General features: G+C 47.3%; 1 protein-coding gene across 1 annotated transcript; it reads left to right on the top strand.

Annotated features, from left to right (window-relative positions):
• The first annotated feature begins 10,833 nt into the window (after positions 1–10,833).
• On the top strand, positions 10,834–15,702 carry LOC125545815 (ubiquitin-conjugating enzyme E2 27). The gene is made up of 5 exons (XM_048709850.1): positions 10,834–11,154; positions 11,949–11,997; positions 12,425–12,584; positions 14,948–15,037; positions 15,122–15,702. The coding sequence occupies exons 1-5, from the start codon at positions 10,971–10,973 to the stop codon at positions 15,227–15,229; spliced, it is 591 nt and encodes a 196-aa protein (XP_048565807.1). The 5' UTR covers positions 10,834–10,970; the 3' UTR covers positions 15,230–15,702.
• Positions 15,703–18,102: the final 2,400 nt, after the last annotated feature.

The raw sequence follows: 18,102 nt of genomic DNA, 5'->3' as shown, positions 1-18,102 counted from the left end.
TACATATCCGTATCGCCAAGCTTGCCTTCCACGCCAAGGAAAGTCCCTTCCGAACACGGGACGAAGTCTTCAATCTTGTATCTTCATAGTCCAGGAGTCCGGCCAAAGGTATAGTCTGGCTATCCGGACACCCCCTAATCCAGGACTCCCTCACTCGCCAATCAATGGGCAAATCAATCAAAGTCCATACTTTGTTCTCATACATGGATCTCATCTCAGATTTCATGGCCTCAAGCCATTTCGCGGAATCTGGGCTCATCATCGCTTCCTCATAGTTCGTAGGCTCGTCATGGTCAAGTAACATGACCTCTAGAACAGGATTACCATACCACTCTGGTGCGGATATCACTCTGGTTTACCTACGAGGTTCGGTAGTAACTTGATCTGAAGTTACATGATCATCATCATTAGCTTCCTCACTAATTGGTGTAGTAGTCACAGGAATAGATTTCTGTGATGAACTACTTTCCAATAAGGGAGCAGGTACAGTTACCTCATCAAGTTCTGCTTTCCTCCCACTCACTTCTTTCGAGAGAAACTCCTTCTCTAGAAAGGATCCATTCTCAGCAACGAATATCTTGCCTTCGGATCTGTGATAGAAGGTGTACCCAACATTTTCTTTTGGGTATCCTATGAAGACGCACTTCTCCGATTTGGGTTTGAGCTTATCAGGTTGAAACTTTTTCACATAAGCATTGCAACCTCAAACTTTAAGAAACGACAACTTAGGTTTCTTGCCAAACCATAGTTCATACGGTGTCGTCTCAACGGATTTAGATGATGCCCTATTTAACGTGAATGTAGCTGTCTCTAATGCATAACCCCAAAACGATAGTGGTAAATCAGTAAGAGACGTCATAGATCGCACCATATCTAATAAAGCACGATAACGACGTTCGGACACACCATTACACTGTGGTGTTCCAGGTGGCATGAGTAGTGAAACTATTTCACATTGTTTTAACTGAAGGCCAAACTCGTAACTCAAATATTTTACTTCTGCGATCATATCGTAGAAACTTTTATTTTGTTACGATGATTCTCCACTTCACTCTGAAATTCTTTGAACTTTTCAAATGTTTCAAACTTGTGTTTCATCAAGTAGATATACTCATATCTGCTCAAATCATCTGTGAAGATCAGAAGATAATGATACCTACCACGAGCTTCAATATTCATCGGACCACATACATCAGTATGCATGATTTCCAACAAATCTGTTGCTTGCTGCATTGTTCTGGAGAACGGAGTCTTAGTCATCTTGCCCATGCGGCATGGTTCGCCAGCATCAACTGATTCATAATCAAGTGATTCCAAAAGTCCATCAGCATGGAGTTTCTTCATGCGCTTTACACCAATATGACCTAAACGGTAGTGCCACAAATAAGTTGCACTATCATTATTAACTTTGCATCTTTTGGTTTCAATATTATGAATATGTGTATCACTACGATCGAGATCCAACGAACCATTTTCATTGGGTGTGTAACCATATATGTAAACAGAACAACAATTTATTCTCTTACTTAAATGAATAACTGTATTGCAATAAACATGATCAAATCATATTCATGCTCAATGCAAACACCAAATAACACTTATTTAGGTTCAACACTAATCCCGAAAGTATAGGGAGTGTGCGATGATGATCATATCAATCTTGGAACCATTTCCAACACACATCGTCACTCCACCCTTAACTAGTCTCTGTTCATTCTGCAACTCCCATTTCGAGTTACTACTCTTAGCAACTGAACCAGTATCAAATACCTGGGGGTTGCTACGAACACTAGTAAAATACACATCAATAATCCGTATATCAAATATACCTTTGTTCACTTTGCCATCCTTCTTATCCGCCAAATACTTGGGGCAGTTCCGCTTCCAGTGACCAGTCCCTTTGCAGTAGAAGCACTTAGTCTTAGGCTTAGGACCAGACTTGGGCTTCTTCACTTGAGCAGCAACTTGCTTGCCGTTCTTCTTGAAGTTCCCCTTCTTCCCTTTGCCCTTTTCTTGAAACTAGTGGTCTTGTCTACCATCAACACTTGATATTTTTCTTGATTTCTACCTTCGTTGATTTCAGCATTACGAAGAGCTTGGGAATCGTTTCCATTATCCCTTGCATATCATAGTTCATCATGAAGTTCTACTAACTTGGTGATGGTGACTAGAGAATTCTGTCAATCACTATCTTATCTGGAAGATTAACTCCCACTTGATTCAAGCGATTGTAGTACCCATACAATCTGAGCACATGCTCACTGCTTGAGCTATTCTCCTCCATCTTTTAGCTATAGAACTTGTTGGAGACTTCGTATCTCTCAACTCGGGTATTTGCTTGAAATATTAACTTCAACTCCTGGAACATCTCATATGGTCCATGACGTTCAAAACGTCTTTGAAGTCCCGATTCTAAGTCGTTTAAGCATGGTGCACTAAACTATCAAGTAGTCATCATATTGAGCTAGCCAAACGTTCATAACGTCTGCATCTGCTCCTGCAATAGGTCTGTCACCTAGCGGTGCATTAAGGACATAATTCTTCTGTGCAGCAATGGGGATAATCCTCAGATCACGGATCCAATCTGCATCATTGCTACTAACATCTTTCAGCTTAATTTTCTCTAGGAACATATCAAAATAAAACAGGGGAGCTAAACGCGAGCTTTTGATCTACAACATAGATATGCTAATACTACCAGGACTAAGTTCATGATAAATTGAAGTTCAATTAATCATATTACTTAAGAACTCCCACTTAGATAGACATCCCTCTAATCCTCTAAGTGATCACGTGATCCATATCAACTAAACCATGTCCGATCATCACGTGATATGGAGTAGTTTCAATGGTGAACATCACTATGTTGATCATATCTACTATATGATTCATGCTCGACCTTTCGGTCTCCGTGTTCCGAGGCCATATCTGTTATATGCTAGGCTCGTCAAGTTTAACCTGAGTATTCCGCGTGTGCAACTGTTTTGCACCCGTTGTATTTGAACGTAGAGCCTATCACACCCGATCATCACGTGGTGTCTCAGCACGAAGAACTTTCGCAATGGTGCATACTCAGGGAGAACACTTGTACCTTGATAATTAGTGAGAGATCATCTTATAAAGCTACCATCGAACTAAGCAAAATAAGATGTATAAAAGATAAACATCACATGCAATCAAAATATGTGACATGATATGGCCATCATCATCTTGTGCCTTTGATCTCCATCTCCAAAGCATCGTCATGATCTCCATCGTCACTGGCATGACACCATGATCTCCATCATCTTGATCTATATCAATGTGTCGTCACATGGTTGTCTCGCCAACAATTGCTCTTGCAACTATTGCTATCGCATAGCGATAAAGTAAAGCAATTATTTGGCGCTTGCATCTTATGCAGTAGAGAGATAACCATAAGGCTTTTGCCAGTTGCCGATAACTTCAACAAAACATGATCATCTCATACAACAACTTATATCTCATCACGTCTTGACCATATCACATCACAACATGCCCTGCAAAAACAAGTTAGACGTCCTCTACTTTGTTGTTGCAAGTTTTACGTGGCTGCTACGGGCTGAGCAAAAACCGTTCTTACCTACGCATCAAAACCACAATGATAGTTTGTCAAGTTAGTGTTGTTTTAACCTTCTCAAGGACCGGGCGTAGCCACACTCGGTTCAACTAAAGTTGGAGAAACTGACACCCGCTAGTCACCTGTGTGCATAGCACGGCAATAAAACCAGTCTTGCGTAAGCGTACGCGTAATGTCGGTCCGGGCCGCTTCATCCAACAATACCGCCGAACCAAAGTATGACATGCTGGTAAGCAGTATGACTTATATCGCCCACAACTCATTTGTGTTCTACTCGTGCATATTACATCAACGCATAAAACCTGGCTCGGATGCCACTGTTGGGGAACGTAGTAATTTCAAAAAAATTCCTACGCACACGCAAGATCATGGTGATGCATAGCAACGAGAGGGGAGAGTATTGTCTACGTACCCTCATAGACCGGCAACGGAAGCATTGACACAACGTAGAGGAAGTAGTCGTATGTCTTCCCGATCCGACCGATCCAAGTACCGAACGTACGGCACCTCCGAGTTCTGCACACGTTCAACTCGCTGACGTCCCTCGAGCTCCGATCCAGCCGAGTGTTGAGGGAGAGTTTCGTCAACACGACGGCGTGATGACGGTGATGATGTTCTACCGACGCAGGGCTTCGCCTAAGCACCGCTACGATATGATCGAGGTGGAATATGGTGGAAGGGGGCACCGCACACGGCTAAGGAACGATCACGAAGATCAACTTGTGTGTCATGGGGTGCCCCCTGCTCCTGTATATAAAGGAGCAAGGGGGAAGGCGGCCGGCCTAGGAGGAGGGCGCGCCAAGGGGGGAGTCCTACTCCCACCGGGAGTAGGACTCCTCCTTTCCTTGTTGGAGTAGGAGCAAAGGAAAGAGGAGGAGAGGGAGAAGGAAAAGGGGGTTGCACCCCTTGTCCAATTTGGACCAGAGGGGGCGCAGGCCTCCTTCCTTTTGGCCTATCTCCTCTATTCCCGTATGGCCCAATAAGGCCCATATACTCCCCGGCGAATTCCCATAACTCTCCGGTACTCCGAAAAATACCCGAATCACTCGGAACCTTTCCGAAGTCCGAATATAGTCGTCCAATATATCGATCTTTACGTCTCGACCATTTCAAGACTCCTCGTCATGTCCCCGATCTCACTCGGGACTCCGAACTCCTTCGGTACATCAAAACATATAAACTTATAATATAACTGTCATTGTAGCGTTAAGCGTGCGGACCCTACGGGTTTCGAGAACTATGTAGACATGACCGAGACACGTCTCCGGTCAATAACCAATAGCGGAACCTGGATGCTCATATTGGCTCCTACATATTCTACGAAGATCTTTATCGGTCAGACCGCATAACAACATACGTTGTTCCCTTTGTCATCGGTATGTTACTTGCCCGAGATTCGATCGTCGGCATCTCAATACCTAGTTCAATCTCATTACCGGCAAGTCTCTTTACTCGTTCTGTAATACATCATCTCGCAACTAACTCATTAGTTGCAATGCTTGCAAGGCTTAGGTGATGTGCATTACCGAGAGGGCCCAGAGATACCTCTCCGACAATCGGAGTGACAAATCCTAATCTTGAAATACGCCAACCCAACAAGTACCTTCGGAGACACCTGTAGAGCACCTTTATAATCACCCAGTTACGTTGTGACATTTGGTAGCACACAAAGTGTTCCTCCGGTAAACGGGAGTTGCATAATATCATAGTCATAGGAACATGTATAAGTCATGAAGAAAGCAATAGCAACAAACTAAACGATCAAGTGCTAAGCTAACGGAATGGGTCAAGTCAATCACATCATTCTCCTAATGATGTGATCCCGTTAATCAAATGACAACTCATGCCTATGGTTAGGAAACATAACCATCTTTGATCAACGAGCTAGTCAAGTAGAGGCATACTAGTGACACTCTGTTTGTCTATGTATTCACACATGTATTATGCTTCCGTTTAATACAATTCTAGCATGAATAATAAACATTCATCATGATATAAGGAAATAAATAATAACTTTATTATTGCCTCTAGGGCATATTTCCTTTAATAAGTACCTCCTTACCACCTGCAGATAGGGCCTTTTCCATCCAACCCTGCACATGCTTCCAAATCCTATCATTCAGATATTTAAAGGACCCTTCCTTGGCTCTCCCCACATCAGCAGGCAGACCAAGATATCGATCGGATAGCTGCTCATCCTGAACTTGCAAGGATTCTTTGATTACTTGTCTCAGAGACTCAGCACAACCTTTACTAAAGAAGATTGAGGACTTCTCCTTATTTATGCGCTGGCCAGAAGCGCCGCAGTAAAGTTGCAAGAGAGCATCAACTCTGGCTGCCATCTCAGGCGTAGCATTGAAAAATAAGAGACTATCATCTGCAAAAAGTAAATGGTTTACCTCAGGAGCTCCTGTTGCCACCGTAATACCACGGACACTCTCAGCTAGGTTAGAAGATTTCAATAAACAGGATAATCCCTCCGCCGCTAGTAGAAAGAGGTAGGGGGATATCAGATCACCTTGCCTGAGGCCTCGCGAAGGTGTGAACTCCTCCTGCTTCCCTCCATTGAAAATAACAGAGAAGGATACCGATGTAACACACCTCATTACAATCTCAGTGAAACGCGGACTGATCCCAAGTTTTAGCATGACCTTCTCCAGATAATTCCATTCAATTCTATCATAAGCTTTCATCATGTGAAGTTTCAATGCGCAGAATCTATTACTTTTTAACTTCCTTGTTTTCATGTAGTGCAAGCACTCATAGGCTGAGATAAAATTGTCAGTAATAAGGCGTCCTGGCACAAATGTTGACTGCTCCTCAGAGATGATGTCGGGGAGAATAAGCTTGAGCCGGTTAGCCAAAACCTTGGATGCGATCTTGAAGATCACATTGCAGAGGCTAATCGGTCGAAATTGTCCTAAATTTTTTGGACTTGCAATCTTAGGAATTAAAACTATGAACGTTTTGTTGATCCTTTAAGAACTTGCAACACCATATCAGTTACCTCGTCACCGCATAGATCCCAATGCCGCTGGAAAAAGTGTGCAGGGAAGCCGTCTGGTCCTGGTGCTTTTGTCGGGAACATCTGAAACAATGCAGTTTTTACCTCTGATTTCGTGTACTGAGCATCCAGAGAGTTGTTCATGGCCTCATCAACTCGTGGTGGTATATGGGATAAAACCTCTTCAATGCCCATTGTGTTTTCGGATGCATACAAATTTCCATAGAAACTGGATGCCATATTCGCCATCTCTTGCTCATCCGTGCAAACTGTTCCATCAACTCGCTGAAGTTCGGAGATGCGTTTACGCACTTTGCGGGCACTCGCCTTTTGGTGAAAAAACTTTGTGTTATTGTCCCCTTCGGCTAGCCACTGGACCCTAGCTCTTTGGCGCCACATGATTTCTTCTCGGAGGCAGAGTTCAACCATTCGAGCTTCAATGCTTTCCTCCTCCGCCGAAGGACCTACACGATCCTGAAGTGCACGCAGCTCGCCCAGCCGAAGGCGCAGGGAGCGCAGTTCCGCACGGACTGCACCAAACTTGTTCTGGCCCCATCTTTGTAGCGCACCGGCAACGCTGGCAAGTTTTGCAGATAGTCCCGATACAGTTTGGGCCCTGCCCGCATCGTTCCACGCCTCAGCCAAGATATCTCCAAAGCTAGGTTCCCTTTCCCACATGCACTCGTATCTGAATTGTTTTTGCTTGGCCCGAACATTTGTCGCTACCAGCTCCATCTCTAACAATATGGGACAGTGATCGGATTTTGCCGCGGTTAAGTGTTCAAGAGAAGCGAAAGGAAAGAGCGCCGACCAGCAGGCCGATCCCAAGGCTCGATCCAAACGTACTCGGCAAAAGTGACCACCAGCCACCTTCTTCTCCCATGTCCAGTCCAGGCCACGATAGCCCAAATCGACAAGTCCACAAACATCAACGGCCTCTCTGAAAGCCTCTATCTGAGCACTATCACGAGCATTGGGACCATGTTGCTCCTCGGGTCTCAGTATCTCGTTGAAGTCACCAATACATAACCAGGGGAGGGTGCTCTCCCCTCTCAATCTCATCATTGTATTCCAAGTTTTATAACGGAGACTCCTCGTTGCTTCTCCATAGAAACAAGATAAACGCCACTGCTCTTTCCCCTGTTCTTGCACCCATGCATCCACATGATACTCTGAAAAGTTTTTTATTGCAACATCCACCAAAATCTTCCAAAAGATACAAAGACCACCACTCCTACCATTGCTACCAACACCAAAACTGAAATCAAACCCTAACGAAAAGCGAAGACCTTCAACACAACTCTTCTGTAATTGAGTTTCGACTAAACAAAGAATAGAAGGCGAACTAAGCTCCACAAGATCGCGGAGTTCTCGAACTGCGCGGGATCGCCTATCCCACGACAATTCCAACTTAGGATTTTCATTGGGCCTGGCGGTGCTCCGAGCTGGAGCCCGCCAATAGTGCCATCTTCTCCTTATCGTTCTTCAAAGGTGACCCTGCCTTCTTCGCTTTCTTTGCGTCCCGGGGTGAGACGTAGGGTAGAGGCAGCGGTGGGACGTCCCGAGCAGCCCCGATGGCCATGCCGCTCCCACTGGTTTGCTCCAAGCCGTCAACAGCAGGTGGATTGACCACCTTCTCCAAACTAAGTACAGGGTTAAGATTCGTGCGTGCTATAGGTGTATCGTGGGCCTCATTCTCCCTCAGCCCCTGCTTCAAAGGACTTGTAACTTCTCCGTCTTCCATTCCCGTCTCTAGTCCGGCCTCTTCGAATGAACGCTTGTGTGGAGGTGTTCTCTGGCGATAGGTCGAACCTCTGCCTGCTCTTCCTCTTCCCCGCCCTTCGGTGCGACCCCCCCGTGAGGCTCGGTCACTCTGCTGTTCCGGAGTTGTATCTCTCCTCTGAGCAAGCATCCAGCTTCCCCATTGCTTGTGCTTCTCTTCCCAGACCCCATCACCACATTCCTCATGATTGTGGCCCATGAACCCACAAACTTTACAGAAGTAGGGGATTTTCTCGTACTTAACAAGGAGGCGGCGTCTTCCTTCGCCCTCTACATTCAGAGGCGTCACCCTTGTGAGGGGCTTATTCACCAGCACTCTTGCACGAACCCTAACATAATCCCCCTCATAAAAGAGGCGAGGCGCAAGTTGGATTTCCTTTACTCGACCAATGCGGCGAGCTAGCTGATCCACCACTTCTGCTTTCCGATACAGTTCTGGGATATTGTGGATCTAAGCCCAAACATATAAGCCATCAAACTCGAAAGTTGTTGGATCCTTCTTGCCATCATAGTCTTCAATCAGCATGCCCATACCCCTGAACAGCCATGGGCCTCCATGCACCACCTTCTTCCAATCCCCTAAGCAAAACATCTGAAAAATAAAGAGGTTCTCCCTCGCTTCCCTGTACTTTGGTACATGAGCTAATCCCCAGACCGACTTCAGAGTCTCGAACATCGCCGAAGAGCTGAAGATGCGTGTAGTATTGACCTTCCCAATCGCCAGCCATCTTGCATCTGCTTCAAACTTCTTCACCTCCTCTGCCCCAACAACCACATCGTCTAGCTCGTCGTCCTGGAGGTCCATGTGTTGCAGCATCTCATCCAGGTTCTCCCCCATCCAACCCGTCGAAGAAGATCCTGCCGGTGTCGCCATCTAGGGTTTCACCAGCAGCAGCCGAGAAACCACCTGAGAGACGCCGATCCGTCTTTCTGCCTCAAGCCGGAGAGGAGAGACGTCAGCGACGGGATCAGCAGGCGGTAGAAGGAAGATAAATCTAGGCGGCGATGAGATCGCCGCCAGAGACGAAAACCCTAAGCGAGAGGGTAGGTTAGTTAAAGCAAGCGCTAGTACTCCTCAACTACGCCTGCTGAATAAGTATGGTTCAGAATTTAACTTTCTCTTGTATTCTCCTCTTGGCCGGCCCATCTAGCTTTTTCCTCCTAGCTCCGCCACTGATTCCTATCGAACGTTTTCGTTTGCACTAGAGGATTCCTCATAGCGAACTACTTGTTCGCTTCGGGGAAATATCTGGTACTCCCGTGCGAGCACGCATGTTGGATCTCAGATCCAAAGGCTCCTGTGAGATGATGAACAGTTTTGCAAAAAAGTCCTCGAGAAGTCAAAAAATGCACACAAGTACAGTAGCTACAACAGCTCCTTAAATGTCGTTGGATCTCAGATCCAACGACCCGAAAGCTCGTATCACGCGAGCACCGTTGGCCCGGTATCACACGATACTCTCCACATTCTCTCCTGCCCCTCCCAGATCGAACGTCAAATATGAATTGGAGTCCTTTCATTGTGGTGGTACTTTCTTCCGCAAAAGATCTCTACCTAGAAATTTAAGTTGCAGCAGGTGATACCGGAAATTATTACCATTTTACTAAAATATAAAAATATGTGTTCCTATCTACGTCTAGTTATAAATTTAGCAATATGTTGCGAATCAACCTGTGATTGGATGGTTAGGGGGACGACAGTATCCCTGGCCCACCAGGGTTCAAGTTACAGAGATTTTTTTTCCGAGACTTGACGCTGGTGCTCGCATTTTCATGGATTTATTTTAGCCCTTCCGACGATGTGTGTTCAGTGGAAGGAGGCGTCTGTGGCGACTCTGTCAATCTCAGAATGATGTGCGGGCTCGATCTTTCGAAATTATAAGCGTCTTCGTCTATACTGTGTTCAAAGAAAGAAGTTAGAAATATGTTTTTCTTTTCTTTTCAACAGACATCGCAATCACGTGAAACCCCTAATATCTTATGCTCCATCCGTCTCTATCGAAAGAAGGATAAACTGCTCAATTGGCCAACAACGTCAACGAAGGAAAGAAAACCATCTAAAAGCAGATTCCATACCACCACGTCACTTTGTAGGATTCCTTTCTTGTGTCGCTGAAAATTACACGACGGCCAAGTTTGATTACAAAAAACCAAGAATTAATCCTCCTCATAAAATGGAAACCACCCAAGAACTCGACGAGACTTTGGGTTCTTTTTTGCAAAATTAGTCCAAAAATTTCAGTGAAAATTTTGAACTAATTCGATTTGGGCTCAAGGCAACGAGAATGTTGGCGTGGCAACCGAGGCCTCAATGTCCGGAGGAAAGAAAGGAAAACACAAAGCCAAAGCCAATCCAGTCAGACGGATTAATTAGCAGATGATGATGATTATTGGGTGATTAACTAATCAGCATAATTATTTCCCCTTTATAATTAAGAAGCAGTACTACATACAGCTCCGCCGCCCTTCTCTTCCCCCTTCCTCTCGCATCCCACCTATTTCCACCGCCACCACCACCACCGCGCCACCGCCGGCCGCCTCCAGGGACAGCGAGCGAGAGGGGAGGGAGGGGCCTCGCCGGAGAAGATGGTGGACGTGTCGCGCGTGCAGAAGGAGCTGACGGAGTGCAACCGGGACTCGGACATCTCCGGCGTCTCCATCGCGCTCCACGACGGCGGCTCCAGCATCACCCACCTCACCGGCACCATCGCCGGGCCCCGCGACAGCCCCTACGAGGGCGGCACCTTCCGCATCGACATCCGCCTGCCAGGTCTCGCCATCTCCCCCTCTCCCTCCTCTCCGTGTACGCCTGGCCTGGGGGATCCCGCCTCCGGCCCGCGATTCCGCTCCGGGATTCTGCTAGATTGGGATGCTGCGCGGCGCGATTCGTGCGGATCAGGCTAGGGTTTTGTGCGCGCCCTCCCTCGATCGATCTTCCAGATTAGGATCTGTTTGGGCAGGCGTCCGTGACCGCGGTAGCTCTTCCGGATTGTTTGCGCCGACAGATTTGCATCTTCAGGTTAGATGTATACATGCGATTCAGGTTGTGTTTTTGTAATGTGAAGAGATTGTGGCGTTGAGCAGCACCATGTAAACATCCCGGATCGTAGGCCACGGATTGCTAGCCGAACACCATGCTGTTGGACCAAAAAGAATCATCTGTGTCCATTTTCTCATAAAAAACTGATCTTTGTTGCTTGTTACAGAACTGTACATCACTATAAGGGCAAATTTTATAATTTGCCACCCCTTACCTCCCCCTTCATAATTTGCCCCCCCCCCCCCCTGAGAATGACAGGTGGGGCCCGGGCCCGGGCCTGCCCGTCATTGAGACAATGGGTGGCAAATTGTGGAAGGGGGAAGTAAGGGGTGGCAAATCATCAAATTGCCCCACTATAAGCTACTCCCTCCGTTCTAAAATAGATGACTCAACTTTGTACTAACTTTGTACAAAGTTGAGTCATCTATTTCGGAACGGAGGGAGTAATAACCAGCAGCCAAAGCAGGAGCTGTGGAAAATGCTGCTATTGTCTAACTGACTGCCCTGTGGTCTTTGATTGGCAGGTGGCTACCCCTTTGAGCCTCCTAAGATGCAGTTCATCACCAAAGTATGGTACGCAAGCTATCCTTCTCCCTGTGATTTGTTTGTATTCACCTCCTTTTGTATGCCTTGGTGAAGGAGGATCTGAATGTTCCTTGTCTGTAGGAATGCATTACTCTGAGCCAACAATTGCAAATATTTGATATGGTTTTCCAAGTTCTTATATTTGTTGCTGTTTAACCAAATATGGTCATTACCAGTAGGACATTGTTAATCAAATTAATGCAACAAGCAGAAAATCTGCTGTTTCAATGTTGGCATAGTCTTAAGGTATTGTTATGAATTTACTCTTCAAATGGGGGCGAGTCTCCCAATCTTCAAATATATGTGATATCTATCCAATGTTCTTGTATTTGCAATGAGTCAACTGCTGCTTCCTGACTGGCAAGTACAAGTCACCCTATCTACAACTCTGATTTGTGCTCAACCTATGTTGAAGGCACCCGAATATTAGCAGCCAAAATGGAGCAATTTGCTTGGACATACTGAAAGATCAGTGGAGCCCAGCCCTTACCTTGAAGACAGCATTGCTATCCCTTCAAGCTCTTCTTTCTGCTCCTGCCCCTGATGATCCTCAGGATGCTGTTGTTGCACAACAGGTCTAACTCAATCTTTACTTTTTATAGTTCCATGTTTTTAACACACAACTTATGCCCGGGGGCTACTGTGCATTGGAGAGAAAACAAACTGAGATTTTCTATTCCTCGGGCGATCTTCTAACCATTGAGTCATTGACTCAGGCATTTCTTTCTCCAGGAGTTCAGTTGTGTTCTTGTTATTGTTCGTATGTTTTGCCTGGGCTACTGAGCATTTAACACCCCTATTCCTGTGGCAATTTTGGTTGTCCGTACATGTCAATCAATACACAGCCGTGGTCACCATTGTGGTTGGGTTTTAAGGTTTATGGGCATTTAATACCGGCTATGCTGCGTGCTCTATGTATACTTGGTGCTAGATGACACGGTATGGTGTACGGTAGTTCTGGTTAGTTAGCAATCTTTTCAGCACTCAGCGCTTTCTACTCTGTGTATGTCATGTAATTGATAGTACACTTAAAGTTTAGAATATGTCTTCCAATCAGCTCTTCAGTAAGATGCAATGTTTTACCAGATTGTTTACTAACCTAACCAGGTCGGTAATGCCATCCAGTGCTAATAAAAGAATTCCACATGGTGTCCTTAGCGAGTAAAAGTTAAGATTGGTTGGGCATATAAGCAACAAACTCAGCTGGGTGCTTTATTTTTTAGTGTACCGTGTTTGCTGGATGAGAGAAGTCCACATTACAACCCTGAACTCGGTTTAAGAATCAACCCTAAATTACAAAACTGGTCGAAACACACCCTGAACTAACGACCAGGTTCAGGAATCAACCCTGCACTCGGTTTTGACCACACCTGAGGCGGTTTTGACCGCGTTGACCGTTGACTTGGCAGTGCCATGTCAGCAAGTAGGGCGGCATCTCTCTCTCTCCCCCCCCCCCCCCCCCCCCCCCCCCTGAGCCCAAGCCCTCCCCCACAGCAGCCGCCACCGGGGCTGTCCTCACTCGGTCCGACGGCGGTGACGCATCTCCACCGCGTCTACGAGCTTGAGCTTGAACAGTCGCCGGAGCCAGCACCTCCCCTGCTTGCAGCTGACGTGGATCCGGTAGCCACCATCGTCCCCGCGTGCCGCCGGCGTGGGCCCGGTCACCACTGTCGTGTCCATCATGCTGCCTGAGAAGCTCTGTTGCTGCTACTGTCCAAAGCATGTCACGGACACGCAGTCGGCTGCCCCTCCCATCAATTCCAACCGTGGGTGTCGGGCCGAAGCAAAGAAGAGGCACGTGCCGGTGGTGTAGTGCCGCAGCGCGGCGTGGGATCAACAGCAGCAGCAAGCCGTGGCGTTGTCCAGATGCGGGAGAGTAGCGGCAGCAGGCAGCACCGTCAGGCTAGATGCGGGAGAGTAGCGGCAGCAGGCAGCACCGTCAGGCTAGATGCGGGAGACCAGCTCTCGCTTCCTCCGTGCTGCCCCGATTCCCGCCGTGATTTCGTGGGAGCCGAGGAAGACGAGTTCGCAGATGCCTACTGGTCCTTCTTCGCCGTGCTGCTCATGCTCCACCAGCATGCCGCCATGACAACGCCAAGCTCGCCTCCGGTGCCCGCGTCCATGCCCATGCAAGCGGAGCGGGGCAGAGGAGAAGAGCTTACCGCGTCACTACGATCCAAGAGTCCGGCAAACGAGTCTTGGTTGTCAAGGGCGGCGTCGGGCGCATGGACAGGAGACAGCTTGGGCTCGGGCGCGTGGACATGAGAGGATGTGATGGGGAGGGGTTCAGGCTCGAGGCGCGGTGCGGCGGTGGACGGGTCAGGGGCGGCCGTGGCTCTGTGGGGATAAACTCGGGCACAAGGGAAAGAGAGAGACACGAGCCAGCTGCTTTCCCTAACTCAACGACTCATCTCACCTTGCTGACGTGGCACTGCCCAGACACCGGTCGATGCGATCAAAGTGCTTCATCTGGTAAAAAATTGAGTGCAGGGTTGATTTCTGAACCTGGTCGTTAGTTCAGGGTTTGTTTTTGATTGGTTTTGTAGTTTAGTGTTGATTCTTAAACCAAGTGGCGCAAGTTCAGGGTTGTAATTGGACCTCTCTCTTTACTGGATAAGTACTTGTTTAGTCAGTCTAGGCAGGTTCATAGTCTAGAAGTGACCATATTACTTGGTTAGTCGGTCTAGGCAGGTCCACAATTAGCTATGCTCCATGGCTGGCCTAAGACCTGAGTGGGCCCTTTCTGTTGTTTGGTACTGTCATTCAACTGATACAGTGCACAAGCATAATAAGGCCTGACGTTTCGCTATGATAGGTATTCATGAACAGAGCAGACCTGGAAATGCTTATGGATTTCGAGACAGTGGTCTTGAATGTCAGGTTATCAGACTCGCTGTTGCATTCCACTAATTATTTTTCTTTGCATTTATGTTTGCAGTATCTGCGTGACAAGGCCACATTTGTCAGTACTGCTCGCTATTGGACCGAGGCATTTGCAAAGAGTGACTCCACCGGCATGGAAGAAAAGGTACGGTTATCCAGCTGTATATCATGTACTGGAGAGCTATCTATTTGGATGAACCTTAGCAATATCCTGTCTGTGCGAGTGCAGGTGCAGAAGCTGGTCGAGATGGGCTTCCCCGAGGATATGGTGAGAAGCGCCCTGATGAGTGTGAACGGCGACGAGAACATGGCTCTCGAGAAGCTCTGCTCTGGCTGAAGGCCCTATGTGGCCTATAAGAAGTGTAAATTGCTTGCCCATTCATTACGGAACAACGATCCTAGCTAATGCTCCTGTTATGCCATTCCGGTTTGGCCTATAGGAGCGATATATATATATATAGTGGACTGAACCATGGGACTGAACTGAAGAGTGCCTATCATAACTAGACAGATTGTCTACCTTATCTTCTCATTCTCATGGTTCCTCCCCTGTCAACCATGACCCTGAATTAGTAGCAGGGTCATGTCGGATTTCGCCCCATTTGCGTCTGATTCAAAGCGTCTGTTTGGCAAATAACCTGATGAATCCGGACGTGATGGGTCATATATCAGGTAGAGTTGTGATCTTGGCTGTTCCTGTGTCCTGGAAAGCCTGTGTGTCCGGTGATTGTGACACGAGTTTCTTGGTTCAGTGTGCACTCTTGACGCTTCTTTGGCATGAAGCCTATTTAACTGAAAACTACTCGATGATGTGCGCATCCCTTTTACCTGCCGGACCACTGGCTTGTTGTTTCTGTGTCCTGCAAACCTTGTGTGTCCAACGAGATTATGCTTTCGAGCCTCTTTTCCATGCAGCTCGTTTCCTTCTTGCTGCTCTGCTGACTGAAAACCACTCAACTGACGGAATGGTCGCGTCGTGTCTGCGCGCCGGAGCATCAGTGTTGCACCTACAGGAAATGGCTGGGCTCAGAGCACCGCATCCTACACTGACGAGTGCAGCCGAACACACAAAGATCAGAGCAGACTCATCTGAATCAAAGGCACCGGGGGGTTTTCAGCTCGGCGATTAAGACACTGCAATGATACCAAAATGATGCCTCGGTTGGCTGCCCGTTAACTAGATTGCACGGCAATGATTGAGCCATCATTATCATCGACACTTGCGTGACCTCCATCCGCTTTGTCTGCGATAACAACAGGGGAGGTAGCACCTGCAAATCCATCGTGTTCCTGCACCAAGAAACAAGGAGCTCTTTGGTCAAATGCATCGTACGCTCAGCTTTCTACGTACTCCTGGCGCCAAGAACCGTTCAACACACGCAAAAAAAAAATCGTCAGTCACCTAGCTGTCGGCTCAAAAACTGAAAACCTAAATAATCGGCCACCTCACCACTGGTGGTATATCCACAGCTCATCGCCCCCTTTCTACCTGAAAACAGACGAGAGTTTCTTCACAGCAACGAACGATTGACACCTGCTGAGAAGACAACGATAATATCTGCCTCGAGGTTATCCGTCGGTGAGTGCGGGACGCCTAACGGCAACCACACGCGAACGGCCGATTGGAACGGGCAAAAGGAAAAGGGATGGAGCACTAGCGAAGTAGCAGTCACGCACCACCTTCGCTTCATTCACACCTGCGCCATGCCAGGCCAAGCCGTGTTGAACAGCTTTGGTGGTACGGTGCTGGTGCTGGTACGATCGAGCGTCCAGTCCAACTCCCGTCCTCGTCAGGGTTTTTAAGACCGTCTCTCCCGTGTTTGACCCCCGAAGCCGAAAGCAGGGCCATCAACGGGCCTTGATTTTTGTTTGTTTTGTTTGCATGGGAAAGTCGCCGGACTCACCTGCTCCCGACCAAAAAGTCTGCCGAATTCCGTTGTTGTTGGGAAAAAGCAGGTCGATTTTGGTGACCGTCGCAGATTCCTTATGGTAAGTTCATAGCAAAGTTTTTTGTTTCTTTACGGGAAAGTTCATAGCAAAGTTGGAGTTAGTGGTGATTAAGATCCGCTCCCTCGCTATTCGACGGCCGCCTGAAATGATTCGGGTGCCAGTCAAATCTTCACGCGAAACCTGCCCTGAGGGTGGTCGCGGCATCGCCGGCGAGGCCGAGCCAGGACCTGGCCGGAGAGGGATGGGGGATGGCAAAGTGACCCGAATTTTTTTTATCCAGTCACCTGACATATAGTCGCTTCCTCAGTTTTGTTCGTTGGTCCAACAAGTAGTCTCTTTGCGAACCAACCTGTGGTTGTGGTTGGATGGTTAGAGGGACAGTGGTATCCCCAGTCCACTAGGGGCAAGTCCTGGTGCTCGCATTATTTCTGGATTTATTTCAGGATTTCCGGCGATGCGCTTTTAGTGTAAGAAGACGTTCCCATTGACGACGAGGCGCCTACAATGACTTCGTAAATCTCAAGATGATAAGCCGGCTCAGTCTCTCAAAGATGCTCATAGGGGTAGGGTGTGCATGTGTGCGTTCATAGGGATAAGCGTATGCACGTATGTATGAGTGCTTGCAGCTGTACTGTGTTAAAAAAAACAAGTTGTCTCTTGAGTCGAGATAATCGATATGAAATACAACGGCATACAAATATGACCGTATATGGTTAGGTTCTTTGTGGTCAAACCAACCCATCAGAGTTCAAGTCTTAGACTTGCCATTAATGGTCACATTTTTTTGGATTTATTTCAGGCCCTTCGATGATGTCGGTTTAGTGAGAGTAGACGTTCTCGTCGACTACGAAGACGTCTGTGGTGACTTTGTCAATTTTAAGAGTATGCGCTGGCTCAGTCTCTTGAAGGTGCTCATAGGATAGAGTGTACGTGCGTTTATAGGGGTAAGTGCATGTGCATGTATATGAGCGTCTGCGTCTATACTGTGTTGAAAGAAAGTATGACCATATAAAATTTCCAAATACGCGGCCATATACCACCCTAGAGGTGCACTTCCTCTCCTCTCCCTTACATGCGAGTAGAGTTCATTTCAACCCGAGGTCATGCTTTTGCAGATGGCCTAAACCCTAACGCATGGATGCCATCGGGATGTCCACAGCCTACCTAGAAATAGTGATCGATGCATGAATAGCTAGCCTAGCAAGATAGTGATCCATGAATTGCTCGTTGCCATGATGAAGGTGACATCCACCTAGCTCG

This window comes from Triticum urartu, chromosome 3, assembly GCF_003073215.2.
Source record: "Triticum urartu cultivar G1812 chromosome 3, Tu2.1, whole genome shotgun sequence".
Classification (NCBI taxonomy): Eukaryota; Viridiplantae; Streptophyta; class Magnoliopsida; order Poales; family Poaceae; genus Triticum; species Triticum urartu.
The sequence above is the reverse complement of the archived record's forward strand: the minus strand, read 5'-3'. Positions and strand labels throughout refer to the sequence as shown.